The sequence below is a fragment of the Microcaecilia unicolor genome, chromosome 1 (genome assembly GCF_901765095.1).
Source record: "Microcaecilia unicolor chromosome 1, aMicUni1.1, whole genome shotgun sequence".
NCBI classification, from domain to species: Eukaryota; Metazoa; Chordata; class Amphibia; order Gymnophiona; family Siphonopidae; genus Microcaecilia; species Microcaecilia unicolor.
This window is the reverse complement of record NC_044031.1, coordinates 149,803,383-149,829,391: the sequence shown is the minus strand read 5'-3', so window position 1 is coordinate 149,829,391 and position 26,009 is coordinate 149,803,383. Positions and strand designations below refer to the sequence as shown.

The window sequence follows — 26,009 nt, the reverse complement described above, 5'->3', positions numbered from 1 at the left end:
AAAAAAAAAAAGCAGGGACACAGATGTCTGTCTGGCAGCATTCTGGCACAGATATTCCTGCAGAGCAGAGGGGCAGCCTAGTGAATTTTAAACCAAGGGACTCAGGTTCAAATCCCACTTAAACCTTTTTTTTTTTTTGTAATTGTGAGCCCTCCAGGAACAGAAACATACCAACTGTACCTGAATGTACACAACTTCAATTGCCTTCAGGGTTTCAGGTAACTTACATAATTAGGTACAGTAGGTATATTTTTGTTAAAGTGTTATGGGATTTGAGCCTGGTTCAGTTGGTATGAAGCCTGCAGCATTAACCATTAGGCTATTCCTCAGACTTGCTTCTTGATTTGATAAGAATGCCCATAATACCTGAAGCTGTCATAAGACCCTGGTATCCCCTTTCAGTTTCACTTTCAGGGGAGTGAGAGGGGAACAGCAACCACTGGGAGATTAAGGAAGTGTCAGGTCTTAATCCCTCCAGTGGTCAACTGCTCAATCAGCACAACCTTTTGTACCCTGGACTGTCGTGCTTCAAAGTATGATCATATTTCAGAGGACTGATATCTGCACAAGAGTTATCTGTTGTTCTGCCTCAGCTTCAGTAACAGGCCTTATATTTCATGGCACAGAAACCCCAAAATTCTATAAATGGCGCTTAAAGTTGTGTGTACAAATTTGGGTGCTCATCCAATTGGCATGTGCAATTTAACTGAACAAAGAGCCAATTAGCACTGATAATTGGGTGCTAATAATCAATTATCAGATAGGTAAATTAAATGTCAAAAACCATATATAGCTAATAAGCTTTACATGTAATCCCTTGATTGAAGAGTATATTATAAACAGTTTTTTAAATTTATTTACATAAGACCTCAGTGGAGAATTCAGATGGAAATAACTGTTTCTGTTTATCATCTGTAGGTATCTCCAATATCGTCACTGGTCTTGGTTTTAACTTTACTTTATCACTCAACTTAAAGTATCGACTTCAGGGGTTCATATTTATTTATTTATTTGGAACATTTATAACTCACTTTTTGCCACTGAAAGCAACCCCAAAGCGGTTTACAATGAACTGAGAAAACAATTACAATGAGAGTAGAGGAGGTAGAAGAACAGAGGAAGAAGGGAAGCAAAGGGGAAAGAGTCTAAAATGGACTGTGGAAATCCAGATGCTGAGATGGATCAGAGTGGCTGGAACAGCACCCAACAAGGCACTGTAGGGAGGCCCAGCAAGCGCAGATGAAGTGCTGAAGATGCAGCCTGGAGAGTGGAGGCAGCCACCGGAGGCAGGAACAGGAGTCGCAGTCTACCAGAACCAAAGACAACAGCCCCCCTCAACATCTGGTGATTCAAAAAAAAAGCAAGTCCCCCATAAGCTGCAGCTATGCACAAGAGATCTCCCCAATGCAAAGTAGGCCTCGATCCCCAGCAGCCAGCCACAAGCAGCGCAGTTGACTAACGCAGACTGGAGCAGACCGATGGAAAGACTGAGGGAGAGCTGGATCAAACAAACATCGGGAAGGAGCCACATCGATGTAATCTGGAGTGCAGCCGGACTGCCGTCACGATGAGCAAGTGCGAAGAAGAAACCGCTCCCCTGATGATCCGGTCCGGACCAGGTGTTGAGGAGAAAGCCGCCATATAGTCTGATATGAATCATATTTCTCCTCCAGGCTGTATCAAGGATCAACCCCCCTGTGTGAAAAGAACAATATTATCACTCAATTCAACACAGACAATTTAATATTCATTATATATATATGGTATGGCTCTCACCATGACCTACTTTCTTCCCCCTCTCATCCTGCCGGTTCTCCACCCCGGTGCCTGGCTGTCGCTCTCAGATGGTCGCACTCCAGTTCACCATGTGGTCGGTGGCATCACGGGCTGCTACTTGCTCCTCCTGGCCTGTGCTCCATCTCGGCGGGAAGTATGCCTATGGCGCACACCTCTGAATTACTTTTAAGGTGCCAGGACCCAGAACTTCTGGGAGGCCACTTGCTCGCTGCCTGATCTGACCTGTGCCATTTTGCATTGAACTGCAGGTTACTGCCATAATTTTAATGCTGAAGTAATTTGTATGCTCATTTATTATTGCATCCTGTGGTAAATGTTTTGTGGGAACCTTGCATTAGAAGTGGTGCAGTCAGTGACTCTAATGTGTGATTTTCTGCATTGGCCCCTAAGTACTATATTTTCAGTTTATCTCGTCTTATTTTTTAGGCTTCTTTCGTTTATATACAGACATTTCAAAGTATGCTTTTTGTTTAAAATTGTAGCCTACTTAGCAGTTAACAGGGATGATTTGCAATATTTCAGCTTCTGTTCTTTGTTTAAAGACACTGGAGCTACTCTTGCCTTCTTTGCAATGTTTCAGTAGGGCTTCCCTAATTTCCCTGTTTTGATAATATCATTCAGTGATAACTCAACTCTGAACCATGCACTCCTGAGCAGTTATAAGCTTTCCATCAGGTTCTAGCTTAAAAGCTGCTTTAGTTTCTTTTTTAAACTTGCCAGAAATCTGCTTCTACCTAGTTGAGGTTAAGCCTATGTTTATACCCATTCTACTATAAGCAGAACAGGTCAGCATGGGGTCCATACCTCTGCACCTGCAGGTCAAGGACAATAATGTATTTTAAAATTTGTCATTAACACTCAGTTTTAAGTATATTTCAGTATTTATTTTTCATCACCCCTCCCACACACACACACACAACACAAAAATAGTAGCACATCGTCTATGTAGTGTTTCCATTGCAAAATTCAGGATTTATATTGGCTAGAATATACATATTTTTCTTCATATTCAGCCATATATAAGCAGGCGACCATGGGGGCAACTGTGGCCCCATGACCACCCTGTTAATCTGCAAAAAGTATTGTCAATCAAATTTAAAATAGTTCTTTGTTATAATTATTGCTGCCATTTTATACAATAGAGTAATCTGTTGTTCTGAAATGTTCATTTTTAACAAACTACGTTTAATCATAGACAATGATACCCTTTGGGGGATATTTGTATACAAGGCATTGACATCAAGAGCAGCCATAATAATCATTTCACTACTATAAATATCTATCTGTTCCAACATCTGTAACAAAAGTGTAGAATCCTTTTCAATTTTATGAGATGTGGCAACCAGAATTGCACACATTACTCAAAGTGAGGCATTATGATATTCTATGTTTCATTTTCCTTTCCTAATAATTTTTCAAAATTGTTCTATAGCACTGTTTTCCAAACTCTTGTTCAATATTACCTCATTTTAACACTTATACATTCATATGATCCCAGATGACAAACTAAGGGCCCTTTTTACAAAGCGTCAGTAAGCCCAACTTGGGCACACCGCTCGATAAAAGCGAAGTACTGTCGGGCTACCACAGCAGCTTGGTGGTACTTCCCACCCCCAGAACGCCGTCATATCTGGTGCTACAAAAATATATTTATATTTGTAGTGCCAGTGTGTACCCGGCGATAATCGGGCAGTGCTGTGGGCTGCCCCGTTACTGCCAGGTTAGCGTGTGAGCCCTTACTGCCACCTCGATGTGTGGTGGTAAGGGCTCCCCCCCCCCCCCCCCCCCCCCCCCCCCCCCGAAATGGCCATGCGGCAAGTGCTTCACTTGCCTCTTGGCCATTTATTTAAAAAAAAAAGAAAAAACCTACCTTTTACCTGCTGTGATAAATGGAGGCCTCGGCACACATCAAAAACACATGCCGATGCCGACACAGGCCCCCTTTTGCCGCAACTTGGTAAAGGGGCCTCAAAATATTTCCACTCTAGTAGGAAGCAAACACAGGAAAAGGGGCCAAGAATTGTGAGCATTCATTGACGCATAGGCTTTGTTCTGTTTGTCATTAATGGGCATAGGTCACAGGAAAGGGAAACAGCCGTTTCTGTGACTTTCATCTGCTCCTAATTTGACCGCATTTGCAGTTCTGATCCTCAGTTAGGGAGCCACTCTTCTAGAGGTGTTTTTTCCCATTATTGTTTGACAGTGATAACAAGGACAATTATATCACAACTTTGTCTGCCATCAAGATCACTAAGAGGGGCATAATCAAAAGGGGCCGCTCATCTCTAAGGGCGGCCATCTCCTTGGACGGATCCGAGAAGGGGCGGTCCCGGCCTTATTATCGAAAAAGGTGGGCGGCCATCTTTTGTTTCGATAATACGGTTGGGCCCGGCCAAATGTCAGAGATGGGCGGGTTTGAGATGGTTGGCATCGGTTTTCAGCAATAATGGAAACCAAAGGCGGCCATCTGAAAAACAAACAACTCCAAGGCATTTGGTCATGGGAGGGGCCAGGATTCTTAGTGCATTGGTCCCCCTCACATGCCAGGACACCAACCGGGCACCCTAGGGGGCACTTTTAAAAATTAAAAAAAAACATTAAAATACCTCACAGGTGCATAGCTCCCTTACCTTGGGTGCTGACCCCCCCCAAATCCCCCCAAAACCCACTCCCCACAACTCTACACCATTACCATAGTCCTTATGGGTGAAGGGGGGCACCTACATATGGGCACAGTGGGTTTTGGGGGGGTTTGGAGGGCTCACATTTACCACCACAAGTGTAACAGGTAGGGGGAGGGGGATGGGCCTGGGTCCACCTGCCTGAAGTGCACTGCACCCACTAAAAACTGCTCCAGGGACCTGCATACTGCTGTCATGGAGCTGGGTATGACATTTGAGGCTGGCTTAAAGGCTGGAAAAAAAGTTTTTAAAGTACTTTTTTTTGGTGGGAGGGGGTTAGTGACCACTGGGGGAGTCAGGGGAGGTCATCCCTGATTCCCTCCGGTGGTCATCTGGGCAGTTCAAGCACCTTTTTGGGACTTGGACCTAAAAAAAGGGTCCAAAAAAGCGACCTAAATTCTCGCTACGGCCACCCTCCTTTTTTCCATTATGACCTGAAGCCGGCCATCTGTTAACCACTCCCATGCCCGCCCCTGTCCCGCCTTCGCTACTGTGCCGACATGCCCCCATGAACTTTGTTCGTCTCTGCGATGGAGTGCAGTTGAAAGCGCCCAAAATCGGCTTTCGATTATACCAATTTGGGCACCCTCGGGAGATGGGTGCCCATCTCCCGAAGATGGGTGCCCTTCTCCTTTCGAAAATAAGCTGGTAAAACTATTAGAAGAAGTGGTATCAATTTGCTTTCCTTTCTTGCTCTTGCCCCTTTGATTTCTGCCTTACTCCCCATAATTCTCTGCTGGGTTCCTGTTATTTCTCTGCCTACTCTCAAGAACCCCAAGAACTGTTAGTCTGACAGGATCTTACCCCTTATATGGTAGACTAGCTCCATCTGCTGCATCCCAGTATGCTCTGTGCAGGTCAGGGCAACGTCATTTTTTGACTGCCCCAGAGGCAAGAATGAGTGGTCATCACTCTTGCCTCTTCAGGTCCAGGAGTCTGGGTGGGGGGGGCTTCCAAAAGGGGTCAGGGATGGGTGCCAGTAGACACCAATGAGTGTTTTTTTTCTGTCAGGATGGGGGATGGGACTACATAGTAACATAGTAGATGACGGCAGAAAAAGACCTGCATGGTCCATCCACTCTGCCCAACAAGATAAACTCATATAAAAGACTAATTTTTTAAAAATTCAGGTTGAGTGGGGGGGGAGGGATGGGTACAAAAGACAATATTTTTAAGTCGGGGGGGGGGGGGGAGCTGGTCATGTGAGATGGGGAGGGTACCACTAGACACCAGAGGGAATTTTTTTTTAATATGGAGGGAGGGAGATTGGGGGTCCAGGCAGAGTGCCAGTAACATTTGTAGTTTAAAATGTCACACTTCCTTTCAGGGCCTGAGCTGATCACTGCTTAGGCATGGATAGGTAAGGTGACATTGTGCAATGAGCTGCAGATTACTACTGCGATTTTAACACGGCAGTAATTTGCATGCTCATTGCATATAGCATGCCTCGGTATTTTTAGATCGGTAATTTATGGTAGAGCCAGCTCTACCACAAGGCTTTCTGCATGGACCCCTCAGTGTCAATCCTAAAGACTTTCAGTTGTCAATTAATGCTCACCTGAAGTTAAATCTGGTTAGCTGTCAACAGGGTTGTGTCTCTTATTATGGTATTATTGAACAAGGTCTTAACGTTTAATTGAATCAGGACAGATGGTTATGGAGTACAAGAGTAGTCAATTGGTTTGTGCAGTAGGCTGAAATCCAGGAGAACTGGGTTCAGTTCCCACTATGGCTCCTTGTGATCCTGGGCAAGTCACTTAACTCTCCACTGCCCTAGGTACAAAAACATAGGGGTCCTTTTACTTAAGCTTTGTAGTGATTTTTTTTTTATGGATCTACACTATTTTATGTTTTTCTTGTATTTTATCTGCTGTAAACTGCTCTGAACCTTTTATAGGAATTCAGTGGTATACAAGTACTAGACTAGACTAGATTAGTTTAAATTAGGTAAGTACTGACATGCTTAATGTGTTTGAAAATGTACTACCAGGGGGTGTGTTCAGGCATCCCGTAGTAGTGTTGGCATCTGCGCACGCTTTCCAGTCACTAAAAAATATTTTTATTTTTTAGTGCTCGGGGTGTGTTTGGGGACAGAGAGTAGGCATGCCCAGCGGTAACCAGTTAGAGCAGCTACATTGCCGCGGACCTACCAATTAACACATGGGGGTATGTTTACTAAGTCGCGTTAGCGTTTTTAACGTGCCTATAAAGTTAAGACATGTTAAACGCTAATGCGCCAATACATTCTTATAGGTGCATTAACGTTTAACGTGCATTAAAAACACTAGTATGCCTATAGCGCGCCTTTGTAAACACAGGCAATGGTTAGAACGTGAACCCTTTCCGCCTACTAAATAAGTGTTGGTAAGAGCTCACGTGCTAATGGCCACGTGCTAATTGGGAATTTCGCACATAGCCATTCATTAAGGAAATGAAAACTCAGCTATTTTACAGCTATGATAAAGGTAGCCACAGAATGCGGGGAAACATGCACTAGTCATAGCATAGACCACCTTTTAACACAACTTAGTAAAAGCTTCAAACCTTCAAACTGTGGGCCCACTAGGGTCAGAGAAAGTACCTACATATAATAAATGAGAACTTCAATACAGCAAGAATCAAATAAACAAACATAAACACACGCTCGTAAGTAAAGGGATATTGAAGATTTCTGCAACCATAATCCCTCTCCCATTCTTCTTTTTTGTTTCTTCTGTTTATTAAGTGTGATGGAATTCAGCTGGATCTGAACAATATTTCTTTGGAGGGTATTGGCGTTTTGAACATTCCAAGCATGCATGGTGGATCAAATCTCTGGGGGGAGACGAAGAAGAGACGTAGTCACCGTCGAAATGAGAAGAAGAACTCGAACAAAAGAACCACAGTTACAGATGCCAAGGAATTGACATTTGCAGCTCAAGGTAAATCTCTAAACAGAGTTCTAAGATCAAGTGCAGTGAAGCATCTTTTTGATTGGAGGAGCCAAAAAAAAAAAAACCCAGGCTCCAGCTCTGCCCCAAGCTCTCTAGACACAGATGCTACAAAATACTGTTAGGGCCATTGCCCATGACAGCCACTCGCTATGACCGTATTCCATTCATCTTTCAGCATATAATTACAATTGCAATGCATATTTTTATTTTGTTTGAGTCAACTAAGAGGTTTTGCACCATTTAACATAACTGACTTTTGTGCATCGGATTTCACCTGCACTTATCATCTTTCCTTTTGATTTATATCAGAAAGTGCATTCATGCCAAAATTTAGAGTATTCTCAGGTTTCTGAGTTTCTATTATGTTATATGGAAATATAATTTTGCATTTCTGAAGAGTACATTGAATCTTTTTGTTAAATTGAATGCAGGGCTTAAAATTTTTAAATCATCGAAGTATATGTCCTCTTCAGACCACTGTTCTCATTTCCTGCGGAATAGTATGTGCTTTACTCATATATTTTAGAGCTGTTTTAAACATATTTTAATTGCCTAACATGGAATGTATATGTGTATTTGTCGTTTTAAAGTGAAAGCCAAAGGTAATGAAATGGTTATATCAAATACCAAAAACATTCATGCTGGGATAAGTATAAAGCTAAATAAACACCCTGTACATTAATCATGTATTTATTTATGCTGAGAGTAAACATAATTTCTTTTGGATTATAAAGAGGCATATTTTCAAAGCACTTTGGGAGGCTAAGTTCCATAGGTTTCTATGGAACTTTGGGAGGCTAAGTGCTTTGAAAATGAGCCTCATTGTCTCTTAGATATACATAGCATGGGCTAGAGTCTATTTATGGCGCCAAAAAATTGGTACTGAAAAAAGCACTATTCTATAAGCCACGCTTAAAGCTAGGCACAGTTTATAGAATAGCACTTATGCCCAGGAATCACACCTAACTTTAGGCGTGACCATTTGCACCAGCTGAAACGTGGTGCAAATGTATGCACCTAAATTAGGTGCATATCCCTATTATTGTATAACACACATTAATTTTAGGAATGCCCTAGTTATGCCCTTGATCTTCTGTTTCTGCGCCCCCTTTTTCAGATTGTACATAAATGTTTGCGTAAATGCCAATTAAATCTAATGAGTGCTCATAATTTCTTGTTAAAAAGCCAATTATTGACACTAGCTCATTATTGCATGCACAGATTGGATGCTTGCCCAAATTTGCACATTCAATTATTGGCAACGTTTATAGAATTAGGGGCATATATTAACAGAGGAGACCACAGTTATTAAAACTGTTGAATTCAGCACTATAGTATGATATTGCTAAAGACGAAACCCCTAATTGTAGGTAAGTGATAACGTAAAGGCTTGATCTACTGAGATCTTTTTTCTATTATCAGAGAATGGGAGAAACGCCCTAGTAAACAGATCCTATACAGACTATTAATGCAGTGTATATGGATCTTATGTTTAAATGTTTGTTTCAAACATGTTGCTACAGTGGTGGTTGTGGGGGTTGGAGGAACTTGGGAGTTGGCTTTGTATAAAGGCAGGGATCAGGGGGATGTTAGGAGGTTGGCTTTGTGTCAGGCAGTCGAGCGAGGTGATGGAAGTTGGCTTTCTGTCGGGGGACGGGGTTCCCTCATCCTTTGCAGTTGCCCCTTCAGATTGGCATTTTTGTGTGCCTGGGGCCAGGTGTAAAAGCTGACAATATTTTGTAATAGACATGGCTTCTCATGGGAAGCCCACCTCTAGTTTTTTGGAACACCCAAACTATACTCTTGCCACTCCCCTGCCGTACCCCCTTTGACTCTCTGCATCCCAGGGGAGAGGGGTGTAATGCATGCACAAATTTTGGCTTTATGAAATCGCTGTTTGCACATGTATGTGATCTATGATCTATATGTGTAAATGGTTCAATGTAAATGTGTAGATGCTTCTAAAATTATCCCCATACTAATAGTGGAGGGGCATATTGCAGAAAGTGTAAAATATTTCACATACTGAGAAAAGCATATACAAAGGTTTATCATATCTTAGCCATATGCTTATCACGTTGCACTATGGAACCAGAAAATACAAAGCATATGGAGTCAATGTTAAATTGCATTCATAAATATGGACAGTGATGTATTTATGCATAACTAAATAATGCACTGTCTTTTGGACCTTAGGCCAGATGTGGTAGAAAGTAGATACTAACAGGTCTTTCTTCTTAGATGAATCATCTTAAAGTGTCATTGCACTTTCTACTATAGAGTTTTTCATCCAGAAGACTCCTGCTTGACCCCAAAATTCTGATATTCTTGATTATATTGTATGCGCCCAAAAATAAGAACCATGGAAAAAAAATAAGTGATGTAATTGCTCTAGATGTAAAGAAAGTGGCTGATGAGTCTTTTGTCAAGACCATCTGGAACATTCATGACATCAGTGAGAAAGCATATGAATGATTTGTGAAAGAAAGACTAACATACTGTACTATACCACTACTGGTAAACACAAAATACAAAATGTTAGTGTGTGCCTTTGTAAATATTCTGTCTTGCCTTCATGTGGAATGACTGCACCCTCTTCTCACAGCTTACACTCCAACAAAGCATTTGCACATAGAAACTAGACAGAGCAGTGGGATGAGGCCTACTGCTACTACTACTACTTAACATTTCTAAAGCGCTACTAGGGTTATGCAGTGCTGTACAGTTTAACAAAGAAGGACAGTCCCTGCTCAAAGGAGCTTATAATCTAATGGACAAAATGTGCAGGCAATCAAATTGGGGCAGTCTGGATTCCTGAATAGAGGTATAATGGTTAGGTGCCGAAGGCGACATTGAAGATGTGGGGTTTGAGCAAGGATGTGAAGATGGGCAGGGAGGGGGCTTGGCGTATGGGCTCAGGAAGTTTATTCCACGCATAGGGAGAGGCGAGGCAGAAAGGGCGGAGCCTGGAGTTGGCGGTGGTGGAGAAGGGTACAGAGAGGAGGGATTTGTCCTGTGAGCGGAGGTTTCGGGTAGGAGCGTAAGGGGAGATAAGGGTAGAGAGGTAATGAGGGGTTGGAACCAGGAAAACCATGTTCAGCTGTCTAAAAAAAAAAGAATACAGTTCAAAATGCATTAAACTAGGAATTTGATTCAGGGGCCCTTTTACTAAGCTGCGTAAGCATCTACGTGCGCCAACACGTGCTAAAATGGAGTTACCACCCCACTACCACGTGGCTCTTGCGGTAATTTCATTTTCAGACGCGCATAACGGACGCGTGCCAAGTGGCATTTGGCGTGCATAGGTCATTACTGCCCGGTTAACACATGAGTCTTTACCGCTAGGTCAGTGGCTGACGGTAAGGTCTCAGACCCAAAATGCACGTGCGGCAATTTTCATTTTGCAGCACATCCATTTTCAGCAAAAAAAAAAGCCTTTTTTACAGGCGCACTAAAAAATGGATCAGCGCACGCCTAAAACCCGCGCCTACACTACCTCAAACCATTTTTCAGCGTACCTTTGTAAAAGGACCCCTCAGTGATTTATATAACATACTCTTTGCTTTCAGTATAAAAGAACAGTTATAGAACTCCTACTTTAATGTATTTTGAACTGTATTTTTTTAGACAGCAGAGTTTGATAAATGCAGAAGGGTGTGTATATCTTTATAAGGCACTGTATGTGACTGGAGCCGTAAGAAATAAAGTAGCATTGGATAAATTAATATAAGAATAGCCATACAAAGTCAGACCAATGGTCCATCTAAGTCTGCAACAGTGATTAATTGTATTATGATTGACTAGTAAAAAAAGCCCCGTTTCTGATGCAAATGAAACCGGGACTAGCAAGGTTTTTTTTCTGTGTGCATGTGGGAGTGTGTGTGTCCCTGCCCTCTGCCCTCTCTCCCTTCCCCTCTGCTCTCTGTCCCCTCCCCCTTGGAGTCGAGTCCTTCAGTGTTAAGTTTCCTGCTCTGCTGTGTTTGTGTTACAGAGATAGTGAGGGCTTCTGCCCTCTCTCCCCTCCCCCCTCTGAGTCCTTCACTGTTACAGAGAGAGCGATTTGATTTCGTGCTTTGCTGTGTTTTCCTCACTGTTTGTGTTACAGAGAGAGCAAGGGCAGGGCAGTCACTCATGAGGAAACCAGATATCTCTCCCCCTTCACACATCCGGCTGGAGGCTTCATTTAGAACGTTGGTGGTGCCTTTTATATATAGAGATTATCTGCTGCATCCCACTGAGAGGGAATATCAGAGCTGCTAATTTACCTCAATCTAGAAGAGAGACTTTATGGCCAGTCCTGTCTTCTAATCAACATCCTAAAGCAGTATGGTATATGTAGTCCTTTATTCTCCCTATTGAAATCCATGCTGCAAGTCCCATAATGCATCATGATAGTGTTGTTAGAAATCCAGGATTGACCAAAAAACTCCCTCTTGGAAAGGGGTAATTGGTAGCTGTAGAATATAAATGTTTCTCTTCCCCCCTTCTTTCATATTCTAGACAACTCTAGAATATATATTTTTCTCTTTTTTCTTCATTCATGTTCCAGAATCAATTATTTTCTTATTTTGAATACAGTGTCCATATACTATTGAAGCCAAAGATTCATTCTCTTCTTATTTATAATCATGCTGCTATCACTTTGACAAAATAAAGGGGAATTACTTTGTTGCATGAAATCCTTTGTTCAGCTCAACAACACACATTACTTGAATATAATGTTTTATCAAACTTATTCATAAAACTACTGATTCTTACCTCAAGATGAATGCTACCGATGAGATCCCATTGCCAACTTTATGGGATGCTTTTAATGCTATCCTAAAAAGAGTAATTATCAGTTTTTATCTTTACAAAAACAAGAGGAGAATCCAACAAATCAGTTCCTTAGAGAAAGAAATATAAATCTCTCATATTCAAACCAAGAATTATCTTGAAACTGCTTTGAAAATTAAGGGCCCCTTTTATCAAGCTGTGGCAAAAGGGGGCCTGCGCTGGTGTCGGCGCACGTTTTTCACGCACGGCAAGGCCCCCTTTTACCGCTGCGGGTAAAAGAGAAGTCTCTGTTTCATGCAGGAAATGGCCATACTGCAAGTAAAGCACTTGCCATGCGGCCATTTTGGAGGGCAGCCCTTACCGTCACCCATTGAGGTGGCAGTAAGGGCTCCCGCGGTAACCAGGCAGCGCACAGCTCTGCCCAATTACCACTGGGTACACTCCAGCGCTACAAAAATAAATATATTTGGCACACAAGGGGTGGATATGATGGCACACAAGGGGTGGGAAGTACTGCCGGGCTGCTGTGGTAGCCTAGCCGTATGCCCTGTTTAGCGAGCACATTAATTTCCCTTAGTGTAAAAGGTCCTCGCACTAAGCTGCAGGAAAAAGGGCCCTGCGGTAGTGGCAGATGCTGTTTTTCCTGCACACCAGGACCCTTTTTACTACAGCGGAACAAAGGAAGGCTGACCACTTTCACCACTACTTTTTAATTTAGCCATGGAACCCCTCACCCTAGTCATAAGGGCCAACTCCAATATACATCGTGTTCAAATCCAAGAAGATTCATTCAAATTATCTATATATGCAAATGACATATTACTATACACCAGTATTAGTTCACTCCCTTCTTTACTTCATTGCATAAACTCCTTTTCTTCAATATCCAGCTACAAAATCAACTGGACTAAATCAGCCGTTATGCTATTATCACCATGTATATTAAAACACCATTTAGACAAACTTCCTTTTTAATTGGGAACCCACTAGAATTAAGAACCTTGTTATATGGTGTAGCAATTCTTCCTAGCAAACAATAAAAGTAAATATAGATGTTATTAACCAATTGATCACGGATATCTATGATAAATAGTCCAGTTTGTTCCTAAACTGGTGAGGTAGAACAGAAGCTATAAAAATGATACTTTCTCCAAAACTCTTACATATTTAGTATAAATCCAACTCAATTCCCGACCAGCTTTTACAGAAACAAAATGGAAAATAAAATCAGTAGATTTATATGGAAAAACAAAACTCCAAGGATAGCCCTCACCATGCTGAAACTACTGAAACTAAAAGGTGGTATTAATTTTCCATATTTTAAAATATACCTCCAGGCTTTTCTAGTCACAAGCTATCGAATGGTTTGCACCTACACATTCATCTGACATCCCAAGATGGGTCACATTTGAAATAAATAAATTGAATCCATACCCATTGCCTCTCGCCCTTTCAGTGAGAAATTTTCGCTTTCCAAAAGGTACTCATTATAAAATCCACAACATGTGTAATAAAAGAGATTCTAAATAAAATCAAACTGAAAGATAAATACCCCATAGATTTATCACTCTGGAAAAAAAAATCTCTATCAAACTATATAAATCCAGTATAAACTAGTGAATATTGCAAAAGGTTACTAATAACTGGGGTAAACAGTAAGTGGGGGGGGGGGGTTTCAATGTGGGCTACCAATAAGAAGTAGCACCAGGGTGATCTGCAATGATTTTTAACTGCATTATCCAAATAATGGTAGCAGAAATTACTGCAAGCCCCTTGTCAGGGGCTTTTATCTTGGTAGCAGCTGCTGCCACCTGAGTAAATTCATTTAAATATCAGGACCAGTCTCAATACCTTATCCTTCTCAGAAATTACTGTAGAAGAAAACACCAGTGTTTCCTTGACAGAGATCTCAAAAGAGGGAAGTGAAATTAAGCTGTTCATAATGATCTGTATCCTCTCCCTCCACCACCTCCCCCCCCCCCCATTTGTTTTTCTCACATAGACTGGACTCGCTTCTTTTTAAATTGGTATTATTACACTTTCTGTTCATCAGAATCGTAATATTGAAAGAATCAAAATCAGAAAGTAATCTGTAAAATGTTCACCCATGATATTTTAGTATATCTATCATGCAAAATCTAGAATTCAGTGTTATTTTCAATTATTTTGGAATCATCATCCTTTTCAAGTTATAAAGACAATTGGCATAAAATATACACACATGTAAAGACTTTTTGTGTAATTACAATTTTATATGGGCCTCCCAACCTTGAAATATTTGAAAGTAAGGTTTTATAATGACATTACTCTTAAAATATCTCATGGTGGTGAGACTCACCTCACTTAACTTGAGGAAACTGTGGTTAAGTGGTCTCCATTACACTTATCCTGGTGGGGTAGCATTAGAAACCATAAACATTTTTTCCACAGATTAGGTTTTATATTTTAACTGTACTATGTAAGCAATGATCTTAAACATCAATTGTTTGTATCTTAGCCTTATTTTCATGTACCTCTATTCCTCTGTAAAATAGCTCCTGCACCGTTACTAGTGCATTTGTTTGAAACAATATGAGAAATTTGAATGACATTTCATATTTTAATTTGAAATGACACAAATAAACCCCAAAATGAAAGGTTTCTTTTAGTGTTGTTAAATTCCAGCCTTTATTTTTCAACAGTAATAATAGCTATCACGCAGGGGTGTGCTGGTAAATTGTTAACAGGGGGCTCTCTCTCGCCAGCAAAGTAAAAGAGAATTCAGGAGTGGCCCAAGCCCACATTTTGGGATCCATTTGTTAAAGTAGCCATGGAGAACCGGCTCCCAAAATTCTTAAAAATTTAACAAACGGCTCTCGAGAGCCTGTGAGAGCCTGCTCCAGCACACCACTGGCTATCAGACACTAGCTAGTCTTGAACTTGAGACCTTCAGGTTAGAAGGCAGTTGCCTTGCAGGAGAAGCTATTGTGTCTGTTGAGAATTTATGGTGGCCAGTTCATGCCTAGTGGTGTCTTGTATTTCTGTTTGTCTTGCCTCCTGAAAAGGTGCCCAGCACAATTCTTGGGAAGGAGTTAAACCAGTATCTTAACACCACCATGAGGAGACTCAAGACACCAGTTCAGGCCATTTCTCTCCAGATTACCATCTGCAGTCTGGTTAATACAGCTGCATTTTACCTGTCTCACTGTGGGGACAGAGCAATTGGAGGGAGGAGTGACATTACTATAGGGCGCCAGTTGATGACATCATTCTACCACCTTAAATAGCACACCGTCCCTGAGGCATTGCGCCAAAGGGGCCCACACTGCCCCTTTGTGCACAAGTTCATACCCAAGTTTGGACAGGACTTGAGTCAAAGGAAAAATTCGGGATTTGCTGTGAGTAATTTTTATATTTAGCTTGTATTTACATAATGATTTTATCTGTATTACTTTGTTTGTACAGAAAAATGAAAATGGATACTCATATTATTGTTCATTCGCTAAATGGATGGGGCTCTTTTTTATAAGCTATGCATCGTCAAATTTAATTCACACCCATCAACTTTGGAACGATCACTCCACTCTTCCTCCCTGGACCAGAACTTTAATAGATTGTGCTGTTACTATGCAAGTTCCAATTGAAGTTATTTATAAAGATAGGTCACAAATGACCCAGAAATTCATATTTAATCAAATTAGATCAAATTTAAAGCCTTTCCTACCTGATGAGAGCACTACCTTTCAATGAGTACCTGTACCTTGCTATTAGTTGAACGTTAGGTCTATGGGAATTAAAACACATTAATTAATTAATTTAAGGCTTACCCTACAGACCCAACTTAAGGGCCTAAATCTCTACAGCACAACGTAAATAAACCTTATAGTGTATACTATACAGTTCTCCTTCTCTACGACGACCAGAATTGAACTCTATACTCAAGGTGAGGTTGCATCATGGAGCAATGCAGAGGCATTATAATGTTCTTGGACTTATTTTGCTTCCTTTTTCTAATAATTACCAGCATCCTGTTTGCTTTTTCTGCACACTGGGCAGAAGATTTCAGCAAATTGTCTACAATGACATTTGAATCCTAACTATCTGATGCTGGGGTCCAACTTAGGAGTCAGCACCCAATAAAAAACCTATAACTTTTTCTTTTGTGCTGACTCCTAAGTTGGACCCCAGCACCAGGTGATTATGATTCAAATTATTCTTCCCAATATGCATCACTTTGCATTTGTTCACATTAAATTTCATCTGCCATTTAGATGCCCAGTATTCCAGTTTCCTAAGGTCTTCCTGCAATTTTTCACAATCCAGATGTGTTTTAACAACTTTCAATAGTTTTGTGTCATCTGAAAATTTAATCACCTTACTCGTCATTCTGATTTCCAGATCATTCATAAATATGTTAAATAGCACCTATCTCAGTACAGATTCCTGCAGCACTCCACTATTTACCCTCCACCATTGAGAAAAATGACCATTTAACCCTACCCTCTTTTTTCTCCCAATAACCAATTCCTACTCCACAAAAGGACATTGCCTCCTAGCCCACGAATTATTAATTTTCTCAGGAATCTCTCATGAGGAACTTTGTCAAAAGCTTTCTGTCCCATTAAACCATGTTTGTTTACGTGTTCCATAATTTTATTCTTTATAATAGTTTCCACTGTTTCCCCAGCACTGAAGTCAAGCTTACCAGCCTGTAATTTTCCGGATCACCACAGGAACCTTTTTTAAAAATCGGCATTACATTGGCCACCCTCCAGTCTTCAGGCATAGGAGCCGACTCTGTGGGTACTGTGGGTGCTTGAGCACCCCCAATATTGAGAAAATTCCTTGTATGTATCCAGGGAGGGGTTATTTCCATTGGGCTTAGCACCCCCAATAATTTTAAAAAGTTGGCTCCTATGTCTTCAGGTACTATGGACAATTGCTATGACACTGGTAGCAAATCAGCAATTTATGTGTGAGTTCTTTCAGTACCCTGGGCTGTATGCTATCAAGTCCAGATGATTTATCACTCTTTAACTTGTCAGTTTGGCTCAGTATGTCTTCCAGGCTCACCCAGATTTCTTTTAGTTTCTTCGCATCTTCACCCTTGAAAACCTTTTCAAGTACAGGTACAGATGATAATTTAAATGTATATCAAAAAATTATCAAGAAAGCTTTGATTTGTGTCTCTTTGGCTGAGCAGAAAAAAGTTGCTGAGGGGATCATTGCATGCAGCAAGGGCAACACATGCTCAGAACTAGCCAATTCTTTTACCATTCATCTGGTATGCCTCATCGCTGTGACAATTATAATCATAGACAACCCCCACCATCCACAGTGGACACATTTCTTTCTCCCCCCCCCCCCCCCCCCCCCCACCCACATCCAGCATCGCTCCTCTGTCTCTTTTTCCTTCCATCATTGTCCTGTCTCTCTTACCTTTTCTCTTCTCCTCACCCCACCATCCAGCATTGTCTCATCTCTCTCTCTGGTTTTCCCTTTCAATCACCACCATCACCCATCTATTTCTCCTTCTCCCTCCACTACCAGCATTTCCCCATCTCTCTCTCTCTCTCTTTCTTTCTTTCTTACCTTACCCCTAGTCACTCATTTCTTCACTACCACAAGTGCCAAACTCAACAGAAATTACCTCTACCTTGACGCAGTTAATAGGTTTGTTCAATATCTGGGGTGCTGAAGCACCCACAGAGCTGGATCCTATGCCATCCACTCCTATGCTAACCCACACACCACTGCCTTCCCCTCTCTGTTATCACTTGCTTGCCTTCAGCACCATTGCCTTCCTGTGTCTGCTGCAGCACCAAAAAATAGAAAGTACATCCTTCCTAGGGTTACCATATGTCCAGATTTCCACGGACATGTTCTCTTTTTGAGGACATGTCCGGGGCATCCGGGCGGGTTTTGCTCGCCCGCCCGCCCGTTTGTCCAGATTTATGGACAAGCGGGCGGGCGGGTGAGCAGCGCTGTGGGTCTCCCCTTCCCTCCCCTTCCCTTACTTACTATCTGCCCTGGTGGTCTAGTGACCTCTTTGGGGCAAGAAAGAGCCCCCTCTTTCCTGCCCGGAGCGCTGCCTGCCCTTGCCCTGCATCCTTCTCAGTCTCGGCTCAGGATTCAAAATGGCCACCAAGAGTTGAAGCGGCCTCGCGAGACGTCAACTCTCGGCGGCTATTTTGAATCCCGAGCCGAGACCGAGAAAGATGCAGGGCAAGGCAGTGTTCCGGGCAGGAAAGAGGGAGCTTTCTCCAGCCATAAGAGGTCACTAGACCACCAGGGCAGTAGATAGTAAGTAAGGGGAGGGGAAAATGTGACAAAGGGGAGGTGACAGGGGAGGCAGGGGAGTGGAATATGTGACAAGGGGGAGGGGAGGTGACAGGGGGCAGGGGACTATGTGACCCAGTGGGGAGAGGAATATGTAACAGGGGGCAGAGCAAAGGTGCGAAAGGGGCGGGGCGGGACGGGACATGTGTCCTCTTTTTAAGAGGACAAAATATGGTAACCCTAATCCTTCCCTTCCTGCTGCCTACCCATTTCCTCACTCACTGTCTCCCACTGACGATGCTGGTAAGCCATAAAACTGAGTTCCTATGTGAAACTAGTTACCGCTGAGGTCTACCATAGGTGATTAATTGAGAATATTTGATCTGCAGTACCACTATTAATTTGTTTAAGTGTATTACAAAATCAGGATCAGCGCTAAGCGTTTGGATTGAATAGCCCTTCTATATGATCTGCATTTGGGCAATTCTGGAGGCATAGTTTGTGCAAAATGGAGGCAGAGTTGCGATATACATGCATATTTTATAAAATACAAGTACGGTACATTCAAACATTTACCACTTTTTTGAAGCAAGGCTAAACTGGTGCATTGGCATTTCATTGATTTTGAAGCTGGTTCTGGAAGACTTTTTAGGCTTCTCACATAGGACTCCACTTATAAAATTACCCCTGAAATGAGTGTCAAAATCCATTCCTCTTACATATCTCTCACTCATTTCCTGTAAATTCCATATGATGAATTCCTGTTAATCCTTCTCTATTTCCATAATCCCAGCTGCCATGGTCTGCAGCCCTGCCACTTTTGAGTCAGCAGAGCAAGGCACTGTGTTACCAAAGGACTCCACCCCAGAACCTACCGATTTCTTCAGGGTTAATATTCAGAAAAGCTGAGCTTCTAAATTTATGCTTTTAAGTGATGCTCTTAAACTTGTGACCTATTTCCAGCCAAATTTAGGAGCCTAACAGGCTCATATTCGAAAGAGATGGACGTCCATGTTCCAACATAAATCGGTACTTGCACGTCCATCTCTCAGAGACGTCCAAATTGGGATAATTTCAAGGGGGTGTATCGGAGGCATGGTGAAGGCGGGACTTGGGCGTTCCAAAGACTTGGACATCTTTAACCCATAATCAAAAAAAGCAGAGACGTCCATGACTACAACTTGGACGTTTTCACCTGGACGTGTTTTTATTACGAGTAAGGCACAAAAAGGTGTACGAAATGACCAGATGACCACCGGAGGGAATCGGGGATGACCTCCCCCTACTCCCCAAGTGGTCACTAATCCCTCCCACCCTCAAAAAACATCATTAAAAATATTACTTGCCAGCCTCTATGCCAGCCTCAGATGTCATACTCAGGTCCATGACAGCGCATGCAGGTCCCTGGAGCAGTTTTAGTGGATGCAGTGCACTTCAGACAGGCGGACCCAGGCCCATACCCCCCCTACCTGTTACATTTGTGGAGGAAACAGCGAGCCCTCCAAAACCCACCAGAAACCCTCTGTACCCACATCTAGGTGCATCCTTCATCTATAAGGGCTATGGTAGTGGTGTACAGTTGGGGTAGTGGGTTTTGGGGGGCTCAGCACACAAGGTAAAGGAGCTATGTACCTTGGAGCATTTTATGAAGTCCACTGCAATGCCCCCTAGGGTGCCCAATTGCTGTCCTGGCATGTCAGGGGGACCAGTGCACTAGAAATGCTGGATCCTCCCAAGTCCAAATGGTTTGCATTTGGATGTTTTTGACGTGGACGTCTTTGGTTTCAAAAATCGCCGAAAGTCAAAGACGTCCAAATCTAAGGATGACCTTGGTATTTTCAAAACGAAAGATAGACGTCCATCTTTTTTCGAAAATGCGCTTTTCCCCACGTCCGGATTTGGACGTTTTACAAAGACATCCAAATCCCAACTTAGACGCTTCTTTCAAAAATTCCCCTCTACATTTTCAGCTGAAATTTCATCTTAATTTAGAAGTGTAAAGTTATGCTTATAAATTTAGGGATTGTTGATGGTGTAAATCAGTGCTAAACTCCTAACTTCTTTCCCTTGCCCTATATCCACCCTGTTGCCACTCACTTTTTATGCTCCTAAATTTAAAAATCAAGGGGGGAAGTTATCAACACGTGTTATTCTTAAGATGTGTTATTTTGCTGTTAACCCCAGTTAAACTAGGGGCCCTGTTTACTAAGCCGCACTGTAGTTGCGCTATTAAGTGTGCGCTAACAATAGAAACACTCATTATATTCCTATGGGTGTCTCTAGCGTTAGCGCGCGGTTAAAAAGTTTACCCACCTACAGTGCATCCTAGTAAACAGGGCCCAAGGTCTCATTGTACAAAATGGGACGTGTGCTAAAAGAGCATGACTTTGTGGTAAAATAACACGTCTTAACGGCAGCCCATGTTGAAAACCATGCCCCTTAGTGAACTGTGAATATAAATTTAGGTAATCTAGTGAATTTTCAGAGGCCACTTCAGGCGCATAACCCTCAAATTTAGGTGCATAAACCTTTTGGATTATTGGGCCTACATTCTTATTGTTTTCTTTCTCTTACCAGTATTTTCTCTGCTGCTTCTTATAGTTATATGTGCTTTTCTTCTTATCATCCTGTGGCAGTTCTCTATTTGTGTTAGTTGCTGAAAAATACAGTTTAGAAAAAAGTTTAGGAAACTTGAATCGTAAAACCCTCATTACCTTAATCTAACCTTTTGATTTAAGTGTTCTTTTAAACAAAGTTTTAAAATGCCCTTTAATTTTTATACTTCTGTAAACATTGGAATGGTGCATTAGACAGGAGATTTAGATTATCTGCAATAATGTACTGGAACCTGGCCAGATTGCATATATCACCCTAAGACTGACTTATAAATGTAGATTTTTTTTTTTTTTTGAAGTGCACAAACTGATTTCTATACTTTTTAAATCTGCCCTGTAGTAAGAATTAATTACAGAGGAATTAGATGGCAGATAATAATGTGAGTAGCAAACTTACCAACTTACCTTGATTACACTATAGTTTGGCCTAATTATTTCTGCCTTTCAGTCTATTCTTTTCCAAAGCAACTGAAGAAGTTTTCTTCTTGCAGTGGTAGAGATTAATTAAAATAGTTATATTTTAAACCTATATCTTATATCTTTTATTGTTGTAATAAATAAAATTGACTAACTTACATAAAGATAACAGTACTCGACCACAGAAGAGTCTGTGCCGAGTTATTTGAATGCTGATCATTAGATACATTCAATTTTTTTAGCAATGAATAGTACCACAGTTTAGGGAAGAAGTTATCAAGCTTCATTAGGGCTTTAAGTTACGTTATTTGCCCCTTACCACAGTTTTCTTGCCCAAATGTGGTGATATTTAAGTTAGCATGGGTTACATAGTAATGAGATGCAAAACATGCAAACTATGGACACCAGGTGCACACCACAAGTCGTGTTATGGCCCTAAATTTATGGTAAAATAATCCCAGCTTTCAGCCCAGGATCATCATGCCACCAAGCCGTGGCCCAGTGCTCCCATTTTCCCTGCAAGTGTATTCAGGTTTTGGACTGCACTATATTTTTATTGGCTTTATGCCAAGATTCACTGTTGCTGTTTGTTCTATCTCTGGCTGTATGCCTGAACTCCTGATGAAGATTTATCCGTTTTTCTTGACTCATCGCCTTGGTTATTCCCAGCCCTTGGCTTGCTTTTGCTGATTTTTGTGGGATTGTTTGTCTTTTCTTTTTTTGGACCTCCTGGGTTCCCCCCAGTCGTGTGCTGGAGCCAGCTCGTAAGAGCCGGTTGTTAAATTTTCTTCCGGCTTGCGAGCCGGTTGTTGAAAATAGCGAGCTGGCTCTGGCTCTCCTCCCTCCCTCCTCCCTCCCTCCCTCCGGATCCACCTCACCGCCCGCTTGTTTTTTGAATTCTTCGGGGCAGGCAGTCTTGCCTGCCCGCTTCCAGCGCTGACTGTCCTCCCTTGCCGATTCGCGCTTTAAAAATGGCCGCCGAGACTTCCAGAGGCGGCCTTGCGAGACTTCGGCTGAAGTCTCAGTGGCCATTTTGAAGCGCGAATCGGCAAGGGAGGACAGTCAGCGCTGGAAGCGGGCAGGCAAGACTGCCTGTCCCAAAGAATTAAAAAAATAAGTGGGCGGTGAGGGACCGGATCGGGAGGGAGGGAGGAGAAGAATTTGTGAAACAACTCGGGAGGGGGTGGCAGGGGGAAAAGGGAGTCGCTGCAGGGCATGGGTGGATGGAGGGGGTCACTGGGTATGGGTGCATGCAGGGCAGGGGAAAGGAGGGTCACTGCTGGACATGGGTGCATGCAGGGGAAAGGAGGGTCACTGCTGGACATCTGGGTGCATGCAGGGCAGAGGAGGGTCGCTGGGTATGGGTGCATGCAGGGCAGGGGAGAGGAGGGTCACTGCTGGACATGGGTGCATGCAGGTCAGGGGAGAGGAGGGGAGAGAGAAGAAATGCTGGACATGGATGGAGGGGAGAGAAGAGTGAGGAAGGAGATGAGATGAGGGGAAAAGGAACAGAGGAGAAAAACTGCACATGGATGAAGAAAATAGGCAGAAGCTGAGGACCAGAAATGAAGAAGAAAGGAAGAAAGAAAGAAATGGAAAGGAAGCCCTGGAAACAGAGTTAAGAGGACAGATAGCAGCAGAATCGGATACTGGGCCAACATGATCAGAAAAACAGTCACCAGACAACAAAGGTAAAAAAAATCATTTTATTTTCATTTTAGTGTTTGGAATACGTTCACTTTGAGAATCAGGTGCTCAACATTAAAAGTTTATATTTATTTACTTATTTATGGTATTTTATCCCACATTAAACATGAATTAGATTGGAACCTGGGATCATTTAATTTTTTTCCTGGAGAGAGTAATGCATTGCCCCCCCCCCCCCCCCCCCCCAGCTATAGCCAGCTCTGCAATTTTTTTGGGGGGGGGCGCAGAGGTGGATGGGGGGCACAGTGGTGGACGGGGGTGGGGGGCGCCGAGGTGGACCGGGGAGAGAGCCTGTTGTTAAAAATTTACCAGCACACCATTGGTTCCCCCAGATCAGAGACCCCCTGAAGTAGAGCCTCCCCACTTTGATCCAGAGCTCTCTCAAAAGTAGAGTCTACTTTAATTCCTTTGAGGTCTAGGGATTTCCCAGCAGGAACAATCTCCAGTTGCTCCTGCCCTTCCAGTGCAGTCCATCAAAATAGCGCCCCTAGCGGGCTAAATATAACCCAAATTTATTTTAGGATTATACTGATGAAGATTCAGCCTGTGGCGGTCAGCATTTTTTTTTTTAACACTGACTGCCACCAGTAATACTATTTCCTGATATTCAATGCTGGTTTATGTCTGAGCACCAACATTGAAAATCTAAAGCTGTGCCAGCAGGTACTTGCCACCAGATCTTATGCAAGTCCTGCTGATATTCAGCTGGGACCAGTATAAGACACTTATGTGGGCCCTGCCCCCCCCCCCCACACCCACTTGATATCCACCTATGTACTAAGCTAATGATAAGCACAAATACTGCATATTTTTACCATGGTACAAGACAGCCATTCTCAACCCAGTCCTCAGGGCACTCTTTGGTACCCTGATGTCCTGAAAACCCAAAGTCCAATTGCGTTTTCAGGACATCCACAATGAATATGCATGAGATGGATTTGCGTTCACTGTCTCAATTGCATGCAAATCTAATTCATGAATATTCATTGTGGATATCCTGAAAACCCAATGGATGTAGGTGTGTCCTGAGGACTGGGTTGAGAATGGCTGGTACAGGATGGCACACTGCCTGCAAGTCAGTTAAGGCGGTATAGCAAATTCTGAATGAATGAATGAATGAATAAATAAAATATGCTACCACATGCTGTCTGTATTGCCAGCAAAACCCCCCTACAAAGTAATTGGACCCAAGTAACAATGATAGTCATAAGAACATAATAATTGCCATACTAGGTCAGACTAAAAGTCCATCAGTCCCAGTATCTTGTTTCAACATTAAGTTTCAAGTTTTGTATTTATTTGATATACTGTCTATTGAGGGCTATCTAGGTTGTTGGAAACACCAGAAGAGGAATGAAATATTCTGCAGCGCAGAAAGTAGTCCATAGAAGAGCAGAACACATATCTTAGTATGATAAATAGGTTTTATTTGTGACACTGTAAAAAAAAGTCCCAACATGTCCACATTTTGCCTCACTAGAGGCTGCGTCAGGGGCTAAAACAGCTATTGCGGTCCCAAAAAGGCAGAAACACGCAATAGAGCTAAAATCCAATTAAATCAGCAAGTCAGCCTTGCAGTTCTCTTGAGTGAGGGAGAAGGTTGCTGTGTTTCTATCTACCATGCAAGGGTAGAGCAGTGGTTTCTACAGTTGTACTTTAATGATAGCTTATGGATTTTTCCTCCAGGAATTTATCTAAACCTTTTTAAACCTAGCTAACAAATCCTAATTGAGTGAAACAGTATCATCTCCTATTTGTTTTTAATGTACTGGTAATTTCTTCTTCTAATCCTAGTGCTAAAGCACCATGGAACTTTCTCTGTGCTGCAGAATGAACTAGTTTCCAGTTGAATCAAGTGTTCTTTTTAAAAATATGTTGGTGTTTAACGATTTTATATGAGTACTTGACTTATCTCACAAAGGGGCCCTTTTATCAAGCTCTGTTATGTGCTAATACATGCCTAACACAGCATTCTACATTAGTTTTTTTGTAGGGTGAATGTCATGGCAGAGAATGGGCAGAGATACACTAAGGGGGTCTTTTACAAAGGCACGCTAGCGTTTTTAGCGTGAGCTAAATGCTAGAGATGCCCATAGGAATATATGGGCATCTCTAGCATTTAACGCACATGCTAAAAAATGCTAGCATGCCTTTATAAAAGGACCCCTAAGTTATTGCATTAACTGGTTAGTTCATCCATAACGTGGGAGCCTTTAGTGCCTCCAAACTAGGTGGCAGTAAGTGCTCCCGTGGTAATTTTTTAAATGGCCATGTGTTAATGAAAACATTGAATGGCCAAAAAAAGATATAATAGAAAAAAGGCTGAATTTATGACTATGCTACAGATGGGTTTATCATATGGGAAAGACCCGCATAAGGAGCCGGGATGTGCAGAGAGAAGATTCCAGCGCCAGCTGCAGACAGTATTGATCGCTGCTGCAACAAAGAGAAATTTTGAAGCACCATGGGCATTGGAAGAAGCAGGAGAGGTGTTTGGACCTGTGGCGGCGGGTGGGGGGGGGGGCATCAGGAGAGTTGCTGACTTGTACTCAGGGGAGGGCGGAGAAATGCTAGACTGCAGGGGAAGGGGGCAAAAGAAAATCTGGACCTGTGGGGGAGGGGAAGATGATGAACTATGGGGAGGAGAGATACCAAACTACTCAAAGGGAGGCAACTGGGCAGAGAGGGAGAGATGCAAAATATCCAGGGGTACTCAGAGAGAGGGAGAGATGAGATGCCATAGTGGGGAGAGATGTATGGGGGATGGAGGTAAAGGGGGGCTTGCTGGACTCGCAGTGGTAGTGTCACATGGTGCACTGGGTATT

General features: G+C 42.4%; 1 protein-coding gene across 1 annotated transcript in view; it reads left to right on the top strand.

Moving 5' to 3' along the window:
* DGKB (diacylglycerol kinase beta) overlaps window positions 1-26,009 on the top strand; it is an 876,561-nt gene that overhangs the window by 649,410 nt on the left and 201,142 nt on the right. Inside the window, exon 21 of the mRNA XM_030201293.1 lies at window positions 7,204-7,399. Coding sequence (XP_030057153.1) covers window positions 7,204-7,399 — 196 coding nt within the window. The remainder of the gene's footprint in view (window positions 1-7,203; window positions 7,400-26,009) is intronic.